Genomic DNA, 19,619 nt, shown 5'->3' on the forward strand with positions numbered 1-19,619 from the left:
TGAAGTTTGTTGGGGCGGACCTTATAACCACGGTATCCACCATATGACGAATAACTACTTAATTTTGACATGATTTTGACTTAGAAAATAAACTTATAGTATTAATGTAGTAGTTGGGCGTAAAATCTAAACAATGAATAATAAAAACTATAAAATAGCCTCGGATAGGAGTGGAACTTTATTTGACAGAAGACATGCACAGGTAAATCTAAAGGTCATGTTTCAGGCGACGAATGGAAACTAGGTGTTTAGGATGCTGGGGGGGGGGGTAATTAACTTAAGGTAAAAGAATTGCGAGAAATTATGAACGTAGGGAAATCAGATATTTGTTATGTGCGTGAAACAAAGAAAAAGGAAGGCGAAAATAGAGACATAGAAAACGGGGTCTTAGAAGGCGGATTTGAAGCATGGTCAGGAGTAGATAGTGAATCACATGGTAGGAAAGGAGTAGGTCCGATTTTTAATGAAAGAGTGAAGCATCATCTCGGAGATAATGATTTCGTATCTTCCGACTGCTGTGGGCTAGAATAAAAGTAGGAATCAGAAGATGTTTTATCATAGCATGTTATGCACCAGTTTATAGTGATCCCAGAGAAGTAAAAGACGCCTTCTGGAACACTTTAAATGACACAATAAGTATTTGCGAACATGGGGAAAGAATAATTCTGACAGGAGACCTAAACGGATAGGTGGGAATCCAAAACCACCCGTGCAGAAATCGCCAGGTATCTTCTCCGTTTCAGGCTTGGACCAGGCCGGGGGCCTCGAACCTGGGTCTAGCATGTATTTCTCAGGGCCTTGACCTCTAATCTAGCTAGATAGGTAGTGGCAAAGTTTCTAAAATTCATGGCAGATGTTGTTGGATTATTTTGTGCATTATCCAATATCCACTATGTAACTTTCTGTTTGCTTAAAAGAGTATCTTTTTTTAAGTCGTAAAATGCCTAAAATAATAAAAAGCCCCTGTAGAGTCAGGAGACATCGAGTAAAAACCACTATTGCATACCTACGTGTTGATTTCGAAAGTGAGTAAATTAATTTAAAATTATAATAAGACATTAAGCTAGCGTAATTCTAACCTCTAAATAACGATTTTGTAAGTACATTATATTTATGCAGGCGTAAACGATTATTTATCTAATTAAAAAGTATCAAGCACGAAATGATTGTATGTGTGTTGTGATTGATTGTGTAGATGGTGATGCAGTCGATGAGGCAGAATCAGAACCTGAAGAGATACTTAATGAACCCGCAATTGAAATGCCTTTTTTAAATGAGAATAATATTACAAATCCTAAACTTCCAAGAGTTAATGAAGATCCCATTGTCGACGAGGTTGAGGATACCACAGATACTTCTGGTATTGGTTCCATAAATAGTTGCATAAAAAAATTTATTCCGATAAGAAAATAGCTAGGGTCGATATTGAACTAGGGTGAAGCCTGGGCCAGGCGCGGCGATCGAGCCTGGCAATCGAGCCAGACCGTGCCCAGATTTAGCGTTACATTCTAGCTTGACCCAGGCTTGATCACCAGGCCAGGTCCTAGTTTTGCTAGGCTTGGGCCGAGTTAGGCCTACGATCAAATTTCCACACGGACAGGATACAGAAAGAGTACTAGGTTTTTTTTGGGGGATCCAAGAACAAACTATGACAGAGATAAATTAGTTGGTCTATGCTTAGAAAGGTCTCTGTTTATCACAAATACTTGGGATCCACATGTACACCTGGTCTATAGGAAATAGCCACAGTATAATTGACTTTGTTGTTGCGGATGAAAGACTAAGAGAGTTAGTTAAAGATACAAGGGTCATAAGGTGTTCTGAACGCAACACTTATCATTACCTTCTGATCTTCCAAATTAACTTAGGTCGGGGATGGAGAAGGAAGAGAACCAAGAAATCAAAACAAACGCGAACAAAAATTGAGAACCTACACAAACCGGATGTGCGAATTGGTTTCCAAAATAAGATAATTTAAAGCATAGATAAGGCAAACTGGGAGGGGCTTATAAACAACAAAAATATAGAGGGCGCATGGACTAAGTTCCGGGATATCATTGGTAGATGTACGATCGAAGTGTTTGGCACCGCGATTGTAGGAAGAATGTCCGGTGATGCATGGTGGAATGATGAAATTCAGGCTGCCCAAAAAGCAAAAAAAGAAGCGTACATGGGAACTTTAAAGATCGCAGGTATTGACAATTAGGAAAGGAATAGACGTAAAAATGATTACAGACACGAAAGAAGGATACTCAAACGATTAATTAAGGTGAGTGAAGATAAAATTAGAGCATAAGAAGAGAAGAAAATGCAAAACGACTTTGAAGAAAGCAAGAAACTGCTTTATAAAAAACTGAATGAAAATAAAAGTACAGAATTTGTCAATATGATAAATAGTAATGTGGAAATGCTATATGATGCATACGGGATACTAGACGCTTTCAGATACTATTTTAGGGCACAATTTGAAATAAACTGAATGCAAGCATGAAGAACACAGGCTTCAAAATTTACGCGAACAACACCAAAAATATGATGTTCGAAGGGAAGATTGAGAAAACACTATGCAATATTGTATTAATTGATGAGGGAATTGAACAAGTTGATAAGTTCGTATACCTTGGCAGCTTATTTACTAGGAACAGCAAGATAAATGAGGAGTTAGATGAAACGTATAAACGAAGGTAAGAAGGTTATTGGTAGAGCAGGGCCCTTTATCATAAGTAAAAACATATCAAATAAAGCTAAAATGGCAATACATGATTCTATATTTGTACCGACTGTACTATACGGTAACGAGACATGGACCTATCAAAAAATAGATAACAGTAAAATTAACGCAATTGACATGAGATTCTTGCGCATAATATGCGGAAAAACTATGATGAACAAAGTGAGTAACGAGATAATTCTCAAAGAATGTGGTGTAGAAGAGACGCTAATAGACACATGTAAAAGAAATCGGTCAAGATGATTCGGGCATGTTGAGAGAATGCTAAATGAAAAACTAACGAAACAAGTGTATCAGGGTGAAGTAAATATCAGCGTGCCCACAGGCAGCCCGCGGAAAGAATGCTTAGAATGTGTGAATGAGACCCTATTTAGGAGAGACATAAGAAGCCACAGAAATATGAAAGCCTGCATGAAAACCTTAGTCACTAATGGACCCAAATTGGGGAACCTTACATAACGACTTTGTGAGGATCTTCGCTTGGGGTGATGACTAGAGAGATTGATCAGCAACCTGGGTTGGAGCAGTGTTGTGAAGCGAACGTGTTACTTAAATAAATTACAAGGGAATTCTACATCAATCTAAAATTCTATATCTTTGCCTCATATTTTTCATTTCTGCACCGAGTCACCCTACCGCGAAAGGGAAATAGGTTAATGGTGCAATAATAATTTCTATTAGGTATTTTTACTTCAGTCACCAGCTAACTTCACTTCATAGATTTCTAAGGGGAAAACAAGTGACCAAATGCATGGGATGTAGTTGATTTTTGCCCTATTTTGCTAATATCTTTTTAAAAGCTCATTTTTTCTCTATGAGTGAACTGGAAAAATAGTTTTTATTGTTTAATGAATATTAAATTAAATAATATGATATGAATTATTAATAATTACAAAGATATTAAAGAAATAAAGTTTTTTACATGTGTTTTTTACATTTACGTAAAATAAAATATACATTCGTATTCAGCTTCACGCGACCGACAAATTTTTTTCATGAGACTTTTTGATTCGATAATTATTCCTTAGATAAACAATAAAAACTTAGACAATTTTCCGATCAAAAATCGATGTTTTTTAAAACACAACTCGCGATTATTCGCCGTTTGTTGATAAAAGTGCTTGAAATTTGTATGTATTCCAAACGAAATATACGTTTCGCCTACTTCGACCAGTGGGACGGTCATCGAAAAAATGTTATTTGAAGTAACTTATAGCAAAAAGGTGTTTACTTGACTTTGAAAAAGTTTTTCTAAAAATTTTGAAGAAAGTCGGTCGAAAATTGTGGAAATGGCAGCGAGTTAAAGTCAACACACGCTGCCGCTACAGTGCTCCGCTTATCGGCCTTTGTTCCTAAGCAACTAGTCAGCAGCGGCAAATAGCAACAATATGCTCCAGCGGCAGCGTGTTTTGACTTCAACTCGATGCCATTTCTACCATTTTTGACCAATTTTCTATAAATTTCCAAAAAAGCTTTTTCAAAGTCTAGTGAACAAGTTTTTCGCGGCAAGTTGTTTCAACTAATATTTTTTGGATGACTGTCCCACTGGTCGAAGTTGGAAAAGCGTCGTTTTCGTTAGAAATCAATTTGGTATTAAATAACAACATACATATTCACGTTTTAAACAAAGTGCGTTGTTTATAGTCATTGCTTATATATTGAGAATACACTATACAAATTTCAAGCATTTTTATCAACAAACGGCCGAATAATTACAAGTTGTGTTTCAAAAAACATCGTTTTTCGATCGGAACATTTTCTAAGTTGTTATTGTTTATCTTAAGTAATAATTATCAAATAAAAAAGTTTCATGAGAAAAATTTGTCTGCCGCGTCAAGCTGAATAGGAATGTATATTTTATTTTACATTTCGACCACGTTTTTTCATCGATAGATTTTCCCGACTGGACAATACTTTTACGCGGTTTCAAGCGATTGTCGAGTTGTTGCATCCGTCATCTCAACTCTTGTCAACCAGAAAAAGTATGTTTATGTTCGTTTGTTGTTTTGTAAAAGTTAGAATAAAAGACCTCTCTTCTATTATATAGTCCTCTTCTTCTCCTTTCGGAGAATTGCCGCACAAAAAAAATCGGAGCGAGCTATAATGAGTTAGTTCCCACCCACTGTCAGCCCCAAAATTTGCGCTATAGAAAAGTTTCACTGTAATTATATTTAGTGATGTTAGTTATTTAGAAATAAGAGTAAATTCGCAACTGAGCGATGTAGACCTAACCTCAAATCAGTCTAATGTATCACTCACAACTAGTCTGTTAAAAAAAAACTGCTATTTGATTTGCATTTAGAAAAAGAATATTCAGATGTAATTTTTAACACTTCTTAAAATGTGTTGAATAATAAGATTTCTTTAAATAGTGTAGAGAGAAAAGAAGTATTTTATAATCAGTTTTCAGGTTCGTATGCAATTAATGAAAAATTACATAAGCCTACAGATTTCAGACACAAAACGATTTCACCCTGACATGTACAATAAATTGCTTTAAAATGTATAAAAAACAGAAGTACACAAGATTATATGCGTTACCCTCTAACATCTAACCCTAAAACGAAAAGGAAGGTAAATGAAGTGAAAAGCCAAAGAAACAAATAACAAAGAAAATCAATTTTCGAAAAATAATAAATCTACTAATTGTGCTGAAACAGTAAAAAGAAGCCGACGATCACCATAAACGAATTTGAACGAGATATATGCTGATAACTAAGTGAATTAAGCCACACTATTTGTTTATAAATAAAAAATAATTGATAAAAATGTTTGTCTTCACTATTTACTTCTTAGTGAAACTATTAAAGTTCAGTTTATTCCGATTCTAGGCTGACGAGCTCATTTTAATTATTTTTTCTGTTTTAAATAAATATTGAGATAAAGAAAGCTTAGAATTTCACACCATGTTATATAGTATAAGCAATGTATATATTAGTGTACATTTATCGCAAATACAATTTTTGACATTCATTTCTTTCTCAAAGCCTGAAGTTCTCCTTAACCTGCCAATAATTGGGTACATCACCCTAGTTGTTTGAAGGTTAAAACATTTTGTTAACAACAAAATTTTGTGTACCTTCAGATTAGTATAAAATGCAACTCTGTGATTCAAAAACGCTTTTTTCTCCTTTTTTGAAAATTAATTTTTAAGCTAGAAATGTATCTATTCGAGTTGAAGATTCATCATTTTAGTTTAAAATTCATCTGTTTGCTCAAAAGTTTAACAATTCTGTTGAAAGTTGGCCTTTTTTTATTTAAACTTCAATTCATTGTGAAGAACTAGAACTACTCTGTTACAATTTTATTTTTTTTGTGTCGCAATTTAAATATTTAAGTATCTTCTTTCAATTTTTTATTTGCTTTTTGGTGTCGATATAATTTGTTGAACTGAAAATGTAACTTCCATGTTTGCTGGAAAATGTATCATTTTTAGTTGAAAGTACATCTTTTTTATTTAAAAACTTATTTTTTTGGCTAGAAATTGCCTTTTTTTGGTGTTTCGTATTGAAAGTTAACTTTTTTGTTGCAAATTCAACTTTTTTACAGAAACTAAACTAAAAAATTGTAAATCTTGTTAAAATTTTGTATTTTTAATTGAAGAATTCATCACTTTATTTAAATAATCATCTTTTAGCAGGAAATTCAACTTTTTAGTTTAAAATTCAACGGTTTTTTGAGAATTTAATTATTATGTTAAAAGTTTAAGTGTGGTTAAAATTTAAATATTTTGTTAAAAAACAATTTTGGTTTGTCGCAATCTATCTTTTTTGTTTCAAAATTTGACTATTGGGTTAAAAATTCATTCTTGTAGAGAGAAAATTATATTATTCTGTTAAAAATTAAACTTTTTTCTTAAACATTCGTTTTTCTTGGTTGAAATATCAATTCTGGTTAAAAATTTAACTATATTGTCAAAAATCTATATTCTTTAAAAATATTAACTATGAAATCTTTTAACTAAATTATTACCGCGTCAACTTTAAATTAAATCAGCTAATATTACATTTTTAGTTGATAATTGAACCATTGTCTTGAAAATTGCATTATTCTGTTGAAAAATTATCTATTTTGTTCAAGATATTTTGTATTTTTTTTAACTTTCTTCGCCAAGAAGAAGATCCAAGAATCGATCTTTTCTGAACGGTAAAAAGAACCGAACGCTAGAGAACGACAACAGGGTCATTCTTGGTCAACCCAAAAAATTGTATCTGAGAACAGTGATCTTTTTTTCAAATAATTTCATACATCCTTTTTGGCCATAAGATAATTGATTCTATAAAAGATATAAAATTCTTTTTTATAGGGATGTAATTCAAAAATAGACTTTTGTTGTATAATTTTGTGGACCCGCAAAAGTTTAGGAAGAATTACATCTTTCTAATTTAAAATAATTTATTTGAAATAAAAATTTATAGAATGACATTTTGGTATGTACCAAAAGTATGATTGCCAGAAGAATTTTACATTTATGACTTATTTGCATTACTTTGAGATTTTCTATAAATGACAGCAATTCCCTTGATTGCTGTTATAATGCGTTTTCAACGAAGATTCTCTAAATATATAAAGAAAATTCTCAGAATAAGTATACTGCGTATAAATACTATAATTATATTATTTCTAAATTATTCAGGAATTTTACTTTATTAATTATCAAAGCAATCCTTAATATTTCAGAAGACTTTGATTTAAAATAAATTTGTGCAATGTTTCCAGGAAAATAAAAATAAGAAAATGTTCTTAAGTAGAAAATACCATATTCATAGATGTTTTTGAAAACTGTGATCATTATCCCTTTTACGGACTCGTTCCTATGAAACCGAGCTGTCTCTTTTTTTAATTCGAGGTAAAATGTGAGTCTAATCCCAGTATGTAATGTACCCTTGAACTAGAAAGTCATCTTTAAAAATCAGTGAATATATTCAGAATTTTGAAATTTTAATTTGTATCCAATGTGATTGAGAATAATGTGCGAAAAAGATTTTTCATCTATTACTCGATTTAAGGAAAAAAACAAAACAATAAGTTTTCATTATAGATTGAAACTGAAGCTTTCTTCATTTTGATTTCATCAAATCTTTCAAACTGAATAACAGTTAAATAAATGCTAAATTATGTTCGATTTACTGTTTAAAATTTTTTGTCGTGTTGACTGTTTTAAGTAAATGTTTAAAAAATGTGCTTTTAAATTTTTATAACCTTATTTGCATTGAGATCAAACGAGAGGAAATTCAATTTTCTCGGAATCTGTAGACTTTTATGTCGAGCGACAAAGTCATAGCAAATGGCAAAGTTGGTGACATCCCTTGAAAGGTTTAATATACTTTCTTGTGAACATGGCTCATGATGTTACTATGCAGGGTGCTACTGCGTTGCTGATGCGAGCTAATGCATTCGATACGTAGGTTGTACTCCACGGAGTCACCATAGTAACGATCCCCTACAAACAATATGTCCGTGGCTTCCCATTCCTAGACAAGCCATCGACCGTTTAGTCCTCACAGGAAAACATTTTCAAACAAGTGACACACGTCGAAATGCAAATTTCTGTGCTGAAATTTAGTTTAATAATAGGGCATCCGTAAATATATTTAAAAAATATTCAGCTATTATTTCTACAGATGAGGTTGCGGTAACTAATGTCACATAGTTATAAAAAGTTTATAGCCGTAGTGTCATTTTTGGCGTATTGCGTTTTTAGAATAAGTGACTTAAGCGTTGAACCAAAGATGTTTCTCATAGAATCCTTCTACAGAAAAGTTAAATCTTATTCTCGGCTGTAACGAAAGCATTCCACAGGACTTCTGACGTCTGCTTTGCACTTCAGAAACTCTTCGGCACTCGTTTTATTTAGCTAGGTTGCCTAAAATTTTCAGATAGAGGTAAAGATTGGCCACCCTATTAACGCCATTCAAATCATGTTGATAATTATTTTTGGGGATATATTAAATATAGCTTTTCGAACTCTTTTACACTTAGTGGATTATTTGCGTGACATAGATTTTTATTGTATCCCCAAAAATAGTAATCAACACGATTTTAATCGCGTGAATGGGGAAGGCACTCCATGTCCCCGTTTGAAAATTGTGGGTTACTAGGCCCAATAAAGCGAGTGCCCTAAGCTTCCTGAAGACCAACACAGACGTCAGAAGACTACTTTGGAATGCTCTTGTTGCTGCCGTATAAGATTTACTTTTTCTGTAAAAGGATTCTATGAGAAACACCTTTTGTTCAATGCTTAAGTCACTCATTCTGAAAACGGTATACATAATACATGGCACTATGGCTATATGCCTTAGATTCTACTTTTCATTGATATATGACATCAGTGATCACATTGTCATCTGTGAAATACTAGCTAAATATTTTTCAACAGAAATGTATGGACACCCTATATTCAACTATCAAAATTATGCGCGCGTTACAGAGCACTGTGTTTCCAAAAGTACTTTTCATGAAAAAAATTCCGTCTACAATCCAATTTTGAATGGAATTTGATGTTTTTCTTTCTTGAATAACCATTAAGCTTCCAGATTCAACGAATGGTACAGAAAATTCATTTTTACTAATTAAACAATTTTATGAACCAACAAAATAAACATGGTGTTTTGCACAACTTTTTCGATGCACCTTTTTTTCAAATCCTCGAATTAACGAAAAAAAAAACTTACTTTAGTGCAATAAATATATAGCAATAATTTCCAAATTTTTATAATGTTTTAAACAATTCAAAAATTTAAAGTCAGTTTCTTGTGATTCATAATGGTAAGTAGGGTTGATCGAAAAAAATAATCAATTGAAAACGCTTTAGCACTGTACTGCAACGATTTTTTTTACATTTTAAAATATCTCCGAAATTGTCAAAAAAGTATCTGAAAAATGAAAATGAAATTTTAGGAATAGTTCTAGTCGAAAATATATTTAGGAATCTTTTAAGTTTAGATAGGAAGAAAAATACTTCAAAATTCGAAAAGATTACCGAAGATTTTTTTTTAATATTATAGTTTAATTTATTCTCAACTTGCACAAATTTTCAGTATCATTAGAACTGGCTCAAATTTTTCCTAAAATTTTGTGAAATTTTCTTTAATGAAAAATTACACTTTTTTGACAGAACCGAAATTATTTATTATTTTGTATTAAAAAATTATTTTTCCTTACAATTATTTATAATTTGGAATACACTTTTTTTATGAATACATCTTTTTTATTGAAAATTTGAATATTTTGTTGAAAATTGGTCTATTTTGTCGAAACTTCGAATCTTTTTTTAAAACGCTTTCTGGCTTGAAAATTCAAGAATTCGAATGAATCTTTTGTTTTCTCTTGACTAAACAATCTTTCTTAACATTCATTTTTTTGTTTTAATATTCACCATTTTAGTTGAATCTCTTTGGTTAACAATGTAAGTATTCGGATTAAATTTAGCCGTTTTGGTTGAGGATTAATCTACTTTGTTAAAAAATTTGCTTATGAATTCAACTTAATTTGATTTAAAATTAAAATATTTTCACATCTGCAATTTTAAAAAATCTTTTTCAAATTTTCTCAAGAATCTTAGCAAAATTTATTTTCATAATTAAAAGAAAATACGAAGTTTAAGAAGTAAGTAGTTAATTGAAATTTCAATTTAATATAAAAACTTATTTTTACTTATTTTCTGAAAACTACACAAGAGCTTAATGCTCGATTGATGATGCTAGTTCATTTAAAATTCTCACATGCTCAATATCAAAAATCAAAGCTATATAGTCATAAACAATAAAATCCTGTAATAATGATAAATTGAAGCACAAACACATGTCAAAAATCGAAGCTATATAGTCATAAACAATAAAATCCTGTAATAATGGTAAATTGAAGCACAAACACGCGTAAAGAATACACGTATGAGTTTAGAAACAATTTCCTATTTGTAAAGGTGTGGGTTTTCGAAGCGCGAGGCACGATTTCGATGATAATTCGGTTTGAGCTTCTCTGGCATCGAATTCATTGCCCTTTGCCACGCGAGGATGAAAAATAATTGAGGGCGACACGCGCGCTGGCATGAAGAATATTCCTGGCATGAGGAATATTGCCAATACACGTGCGGCAAAGTCACCGAGTTACCCTGCCGTTATTTTTTAGCGGTGAAAAAGAGCAACGACAGAAAGTGAGAGGGAAATCGGAAAAGTGAGGGATGAGAAGGAAAGCCGGAACTAACTTGTATAGACACCCTGAGTACATACTCGAGAACCATTCACATACACTGCCTTTCGAAGCGAGTTCAAAGGCACAACATTATAAAACACTTCGAGCGCTGCAGGCTTTTCCACAAAGGCTGGTACACCGTCAACCCCATCGGCTTGTAAAGAGAACGATGCTAGTTTTCTTCGTGAGGAAAAACGCGGGAGATTAAAAACGCATTCAGTGTTTCCCCTACGTTTAGTCAAATAAATTACCAAGTTCTAAAGATTCTAAAGCTGTTAGTTTTCCAAACTTGAAAAAGAAGGAATCAACAAATTAATGTATAACAATAACGGAAATAGCCTTTTAAAATACCTTACTAATATAGTTCGAGGTGGCCATAGGTTAAGAAAGATTAGAAAATCAGGGATAACTCAGGAAATTGAAAATAACTTGTAAATATAAGGAAAATTCTGAAGTAAGCTATTTAAATAACTTTCAAGAAAAATAGATTTCAAAATTTTTTAAATTTGAAATTGTTTTGTTTCATTTATGAAATATTCTATTTTAAAAATATTACAAGATCAAACTTCTGGTCTTAGAATATCAATGGTCATGGAGAATAGAAAATTCTCCAGAGAAAAATAAGAGAATTTGGAAACTGGAGTTTTGCGGCCACTCAAAAAATATATTCTTTTTACTACTTTTTTTATATTGAAAACTTTTTTTAATGTTAATCTTGTATTTTTTTGCAATAGCGTTTTGGTTGAATTCAACTATTTTTCATTTAAAATACCAATCTTTTTTGGTTGAAATATCTTATATTACATTATTCGTTAAAAAATCATCTTGTTAGGTGGATAATCAAATGACTCGGTTGCATTTTGAAACACTTTGTAAAAAAATAATTTTTGTTGAAGATTCGTCATTTTATTTTAAAATTCATAGTTTTAGTTAGTTGAAAATTCTTCCCCTTGGTTGAAAAATTTTTTGTTAAAATTTATATTTTTAAATTTTAAATTCGACTAGCAATTTAATTGCAATTTTTGTTCGCTCCTTACCGTAAAATCTGGCTTGATTTTGAAATTGAACTTCCTTCTAAAAGCTATTTTCTTTGTTAAAGATTCAGCATTTTACTTTGAAATTAAAAAACTTTTTTGAAAATGTTGGTCTTTTTGTATGAAAACCATATTTTTTGTATACATTCAATGGTTTTACTGGAACATCGTCTTTTTGGATTGAAAATGTATCGCTTTTGGTAGAAATTCCACCTTCTTTAGTTAAAAATGCATCGGCTTATTTGAGAGTTAATCTGTTCAGGCTAAAAATGTAATTAATTGATTTAAGATTCAATCATTTCGTTGAAAACTCAACAGTTTTATTTAAAATATGTAATCTTCATTAGAATATTTGTCCTTATAGATTGAGAATTCAACAGCCTTCTAAAGCATTCTTTTTTTGTTTTACTTAGAGATTGAATTATTTGATTTAAAATTCGTTTCTTTTGCTAGAAAATTAAACTATTTGGTTGCAAATGCTACTGGTCAGTCTCAATTTAATTATGTTTTGTAAAAATGGTGCCTATACGTTAATTTTACTAAAGAGAATTTACTTTCATTTTATTCTCCTATTTTCGTCAAAAATCAGCTTATTTCCTCTGCTGTAAAAGTATTTAGGGCTGTGAACTCTGTTAGAATATTACCTCTGTATGATTCGTTTTATTTTCGATGGTTTTTAAATTAAGTGGAAGAAAAATTTTGGAGAATGTGAGAATTTGAAAATTTTTTCAAATTAGTGTAACGTAGTTTTTGAACGGCTCTTGTATTTGTTTCTACTGCGACGCCTGTGTAAGTAATAACATTTACTAAAATCCACCTTGGCTCTACACATGAGTGGACCACTCGATAATAAATGTATCTCATATATTCGACGCCCTCAAATTTATGTTTCCAGATTGTATATCGTAGTTGAACTCGAAAGTGTATCTCTTCAAAAATCCATGAACGATTTCAGTCTGGAAGGTAAGTTTAATCCGAGTTCAAAAAGAACTAGCATTGGCGAATATCCCATTTCTCCGACCATTTCAGAATCAGGACGACGTCTTTCCACGACCATTCCTTTTTTCTCGAGTCGGGTCAAGGATATAAGGATATTCGCGATACTACCGACATATAGACAGGAAGATGGGTACATGGATAAAAGAGACGTCTGAGAATGAGTGGTCGTGGGCCAAGGTAGTGCCGCTGATATTGCCCACATTAAACTTTCATATTCAATCTTGCCACCCATCGTTGGTTGGCTTCTCTTTCCTTTTTCTTTTCCCTTTACCGATTCACTACCCCCTTTTCGTATAAGAACGCGAGAGCTAGCTCGGCATCAACCCTACCTATAATTGCGTTATACCCTCTTCTCTCCACGAATCCTCTCTCAACTTTAACCTCATCCTCATCCGCCTTCTTCGACCTTCTAACCCTCCCTTATATTCTCTTGCGTAGTCCACCTTTCATCCCATCCCTCGATTCTATATTGGATTTTCTAATCCATATAGATTTGAAAACATCAGCCTGACTTTTAAAAGGATTCGACTTTTTCTTATCGCTGCTACGAGCATGTAGACACTTGCTCTAGCTACTGATGTCATATCTGGATGCCTCGGTGAACATTAGGATGTTGGATTGACACCATGTAGCATGAAGCCGTACTGATTTCAGAATTTAGTAGAATGGAGTTGATAAAAAATTGCGTAAAGTCTCAAGGTCATTTGTAGCTCATTGTCCTTTTTGCAAAGAAGCACAATGTTTACACCTCTGCCAGAAACCAGAGGAGCCAAAACTGTCTCAAAAGTGGGAGAAGTCTAAAAAGGCCGTGAAACTTCTCCTGAAGTCAGGGGAGTCTGGAAATAACTCAGAACTTCTAAAAAATCCAGGTAAGTCTGAGCGTGGATTAGAACTCCTCCATAATCCACATGAGTCAAAAGTTGCTCAGAATGATTGTAGAAGTCAAAGGAATGAAAAATTTAGCTCAGACCTCATCCAGCTGCCAGTAAAGTCTGAAAGTGGTATCCATAAGCCAGGGTAGTTAAGCAACTTTTGATTCAAAGTTTATCTATTACATTAGGGGAGTATAAAAATTCATTAGAACTCTGCACAAGGCAGGCAAGTCTAAAAGTGGCCGAGAACTCGTTGATAATTCAATGTAATCTAAAATTAGGACAGATCTCTTCCAGAGGCCATGGAAGTGTAAAAGCGGCTCGGAACTACTTCATAAGCCAGGCGTGTCAAATATTTTTTGATTTGGAACAATAACTCAACAAGTCAAAAACTCGATTTCCACTAAACCAATTATCTACTTCTTTCCATCTAATCTAACTTTCTCAACTCCCAATAGATATTAAAACTCACATTAATATGTTATATAGTCAAAGATGACGAGTCAAAAAAAATGTCTCCAAACACTTTTTTTTGTTGATGGAATGCATGTTCTTATATCCGGACATTTATAGTAAGTATGCCCAAGGCTGTTCGTAAAAGTTTCCTCATTAATTACCGACAAAATTCAATTCCTTTCCTTCCGTGGTTCTTCATTTCATCCTTTTCCAGACAGGATCTTGCCCCTTTGTTCGAGTAACGGATAAAGGAAATTTAACGGAAAATTAGAATCGCAAGTTCTATCTTTCCATGAAATTATTACGCGACATGCCAATACATCAAACCATACAAAATTAACGAGCTTCCGCTCAGAAAAAATCCCTGAATAACTAATAAAGTGGAAATTTAATTAAAGAGGAAACTTCTTTCCAGGGCTTTTGAAAATTTCTCGAGATCCACTGGGTACATTTGAAGAAAATTTATGATCTTCTGAAATCAAAGATCCTTTTTTCACAAAAGCTTAATTTACCTTTAATGAATTTTTATTATACCCTGCTTACCCTTTTCACGACTTCTCGTCACGTAATGAAACCGCTGGTTGTTCTTACAACCTGAATTGTGAACTTGAACTTTAATGCATTAAGAAAATTCTGGTTAGAGTAACGACATGGATTGAGTTACACGAAATGTCGTGTATTAACTTGTTAAAGTAATGTAACGCTCTAAAGACGACAGCAACGATAGGTAGGCGAGTGACTCAAATACTTTCAGCTCATTTCGATATTTCCGTGAATCTACCGATACAAGCGCTTCATCTTTTTCTGAAAAGCAATTAAAGACGTATTGGTTAGATCGTTCTTGGGCTAACCTTTTAACTTTGAATTGTGCATTGTTGACACAGAAACGATAACAGCATAAAGTGAGTTTCCTACTTCTACGATCCTCGCTCGCATGACTTTGTGACTAGAGTTTGTGAATCTTTCCAGCAATCGAAGAACTTTAGTGTTTGTATTACGAACTCATCTAAAACTTATTGTAGATAGAAAACAAGGATTTTTCTGATAATTAATTTTATTTTAAATTTTATTTTTATCACACCCTAAACTAAAAGATCAGCAGTAGTTGAGTGTTTGTATTACGAACTCATCTAAAACTTATTGCAGATAGAAAACAAGGATTTTTTTATCATTAATTTTATTCTTACATTTATTTCTTATCACACCTTAAACTACAATATCAGCACCTGCAATGTCCCATTTTAGCCTAGTCTGACGTTTCTATCAATTTATTCAAACTGAGTGTTTCTTTCCTGACGGAAATGTAGTTCCTTATTTTTATTTTTTTTTATTATATCTTATTTCAGACGGAGATCGCTCTTATCGCACCGGATCGGACACGGAGGGAGCAGCAACAACAGATAACCCGACTACTCCATTTCCGACTCCTCCTCCAACATTGACACCGAATCATCGCCAGGCTTCTCCGTTTCCTCTCGAAAGTACGAATGCCCGACGTCATCACTATAATGGCAGTATTTCGTCAGACAGGTCTCGGAGTGGCAACGGTTCGTTTAAATTTTCATTTTTAAATGCACGTCCTAGAAGGAAGTCGAAGCTTTTTGAACAAAGCTTGCTTGAGTCAGTTCGTCGCCCTAGAGGCAGGTATTCGCGCTGCGTGGTTACTTAGCCTTGTCGCCCTTTGAGATGAACTATAACCCGTGGAAAAATGCTAAAAAATTGCAGAAATGTTTAGTCTCCTGACGGTAGCTTTGTATGCTACCGAGAAAATTATTCTCTGTTCCCACTTTCGCAAAGAGGCTTTTACCTCCAGTATTATTTAACTCTTAATTTCTTATTTTTAAAATTTAAACGTATGAAACATACAAAAAAGAATAACTATTTTCAAATCTGGTAAAGCTTTGCTCACATAGAATTAATCAATAAAATTAATTATTGGGAATTCATTATTAAATCAGTGACACACGGAGTTTAATAATTTTCCAGTGGGTTGTTTCGGAAGTTAGTAATATTTTAATGAGTTCAGAAATTCTTAATCCAATTTTTTATTTTGCAGGTGAAACGGTGTATACGGCCCCGACAAAAAAGACAAGTTCTGCAGCTGCAGGTACCTTAAGCCGCAGAACACGGCGGGGTCATGGAAGTGCTTTGAGCAGTAGTTCGACAGCGAGTGATCGATCTGAAAGTGTATATCCCGATGAACATGGTCGCATGCATCTTAGCAATGGTAAGATAATAAATCATCTTTTTATAGAAATAATTAAACTTATCCTTTATGTAGAATAGATTGCCTTTGTTAACAACATATTAGAAGATTTGGAGTATTAAAGAGTATTGGGAAATGTAAAACCCTACAAGATTTTTTTTGTAAAAATACAGTGTTTCGCCGTGTCTGAAGTTAACACATAGCATGATCCTTATGGTATCGTAGGAAAGGCTGCGGAACATCGGGGAGCTTCTTAGAAAATGAAATATGATGTCTCAGAAACATTTTTTTCTAGATCTGAAATCTGGATCATAATAATTTGCATCAGATCCTACAAAACAATCTTAACCTTTGACCATTATTTAAAACACTCTAGGCTACAGATTCTCTCTTAAATAATCAGAATAGCTCGGGAACAATTAGCGAAACAAACGTATTAGGAAAGGGTAGCCATCTCTCTTGGTATCCAACATCCGGAGGCAGATTAAGCCGGATTTCGCCTACAGTGGAATAATTGACAAACCAAGTACCTTACGCAGTGGCTCATTAAATAAGCAGGGACTTTCTGTTTTCGGAGTTTGGCCCCCATTGTCGATGCAGACACGCGAAGCGGCTTTGGCTCTGGTTCCCTGAGAGTGCTGTAATATAGTTAACTGTTACCCGCGGCCAGGCTAGTTAGCAGAGGTCACCTGAAAGTTAGCGAACTGCGCTACATTGTTTTGGGACGCCGAAAGCTATTCGGTTCCCGGTCATACGAATTGGGCTCTTTGGCATAGGCGTGTCCACCCTGTCCAGCGAAAGCCGCTCCTGATAACGCAGTTTTCAAACCACTAGATGGGAAAGTAGCTCTGCGGCTTTGCCACGCAAACCCAGCTGTCGCGAGTAGACTAACTTTTAAGTGTATTTGACTAGATCTCGTTTCCCATTGCCTACTATGACTTGGCTTTCACACCACCCATCTGCCAATTAGCCAGCAGCCCACCCTTCGCCAATATCCCCTTTTACAACGTTAAACCCGTCTTCGCTTTTCGTAACTGATGTACATGCTCGTATTGAATTTCAGAACACGGTAACTGTAGTAACTCGGAAAATTTAGAACACATTTCGAATTTTGAAACTGAATTAAAACCTTGGCACAAAGATCAGGAAAGTTAAATGGAGGTTTTCATTATTTCAGATATCTAAATGGAATAATCTGCCCAGTATCGTTAATATCCTCAATTACAAATCCCTTTCATAATATTATATCTTATTTTAGTTTCAATATTATCAAACACAAAAAGATGAAAAAATAGATTTAAAATGCCGCCACATACGTTATTTTACCCATCATTTATCTATCATCAAAAGTTTTGACTCCTTCATTAGTATCTAGAATTTCCATATCCTTCAGGACAGGTAATGTCATTAAAATTATTTCTTGCAAACCTAAATCTCAAAATTTCCTTTGATTTAATGGGTCAATGCCCCCCCCCCCCCATAACTTCCATTTGGTGACAAAATAACTTTGCATTTGTATCCAATTCTGTTAAAAAAGTTGGTATAGGTTGCCAAGGCTCTTAAAACAACTCTCATGAGCAAATTTTAATATTCCCACATCGTTGCAAACACTTTTTAATTATTACATAAAAATGATAGATAGTTAACAGAGAAGGTAGAAAATTAAAAATGATAGAAAAGTGAAAATTACACTTAAAAAACAAAAAAAACTGCCCGTTACGCGGGCACATTCTAATCGCGCGCTACACGCTCGGCTTCCTTCGTTCGCAAGTTTGAACGCGCTTAGGGCTCGCGACTGTTGGTTCTCGCGCTTCTCGCTCGATGATGTATTTACCTCGCGCTACGCACTTGGTCTTTACATTATCCCACATTCTTGCGCAAACCTTTTAAAATTAAGACTGAAAATTCGCCAACTGTAATTTTGTGATTGCGAATTCTCTTTTGTTAAAATAGCTTAGCTCGACAGTTTGAGTGCACCTACGGCGCGCAACTGATAGCTCTCGCACTCGGCACTCGGTATTTGCATTTATCCCGCATTAGTGCAAAGACCTTTTAAAATCAAAGGTTAACGGATCAACAACTGTAATTTTGTGATTGTGAACTCTTTTTTGTTAGAACTCTTTCGGCTTTAACGAACACATTCGTATCACGTACATCGTGCTTCGCACTCGATTTTGTCCAAATTGTCAACTTTTCTACATTATACACAACGGTGATATATCAAATATAATACATTTTTTATGTAACTCTGTCTGGGCTTGCTTATTCAGATCCAGATTGAAAGATAACGCACAAATTGTATCTATCATGATTATTTTAATACTTGTTTCTTATTTTGCTCTAACTTGTATTCTGAACTGCGCTGTAACATATCATTTTCATAAATTTATATCATGACCATTCAAAATATGCATAAAAATTGAATCATACTAATTCTTACTTCCTTGTTTTTATAATTTTTTTTTAATCTTTTTTTTACGATTAAATAAGAACTACTGCGTATCGGCATAGGATCCTCTGTCCTTCTTCGTCTTTTCTGTCCTTTTTCCAAAAATTTAATTTTATTATTTCTAATCTCATTTTTTACGATTGAAATAAAATCTACTCGTCCTGTTTAAAAATGATTAATAATAAATTTATAGATCTTTTTAGGTGAACAACTTTTGTCTGTTAATTTTAGTTCCTACCTTGTGTCGTTTTTTCAACAAAATTTAATATTTTTATTTTGAATATTATTTTTTACGCTTAAAGCAAAAACTACGTGTCATTTAAAAAATTATAGCTCTTTTTTTAGATCAACAAGTTTTGTCTCATTTTTTTCGTAGCTTGTGTCGTTAGTCCAAAAATGTTTTATTTTTTATTTTTAATGTTGTTTTTTACGACTAAAAACAAAAACTACGTGTCGTAACAAAAAGTGATGCGAAACAAATTTATTGATCTTTCTAGGGTGCGCAATTTTAGTTGGTTCATTTTTTTCGTATCTTGCATAGTTTGATAAAAAAATAGAAGTTTTGGATTTTTCATTATTTTTACGAGGGTAGTTCAATAAGTCCTTAGAATGAAGTATAAAAACAATTTTTTTTGGGTAAATTTTTTTTAATTTTTCAACATAATCTCCTTGGAGCTCT

The 19,619-nt window shown here is 33.3% G+C and overlaps 1 protein-coding gene across 1 annotated transcript in view; it reads left to right on the forward strand.

Moving 5' to 3' along the window:
* LOC117173819 overlaps positions 1-19,619 on the forward strand; it is a 142,073-nt gene that overhangs the window by 73,481 nt on the left and 48,973 nt on the right. Inside the window, exons 4-7 of the mRNA XM_033362463.1 lie at positions 1,196-1,360; positions 13,668-13,826; positions 15,632-15,832; positions 16,342-16,512. Coding sequence (XP_033218354.1) covers positions 1,196-1,360; positions 13,668-13,826; positions 15,632-15,832; positions 16,342-16,512 — 696 coding nt within the window. The remainder of the gene's footprint in view (positions 1-1,195; positions 1,361-13,667; positions 13,827-15,631; positions 15,833-16,341; positions 16,513-19,619) is intronic.

The sequence above is a fragment of the Belonocnema kinseyi genome, chromosome 5, assembly GCF_010883055.1.
Source record: "Belonocnema kinseyi isolate 2016_QV_RU_SX_M_011 chromosome 5, B_treatae_v1, whole genome shotgun sequence".
Taxonomy (NCBI): domain Eukaryota; kingdom Metazoa; phylum Arthropoda; class Insecta; order Hymenoptera; family Cynipidae; genus Belonocnema; species Belonocnema kinseyi.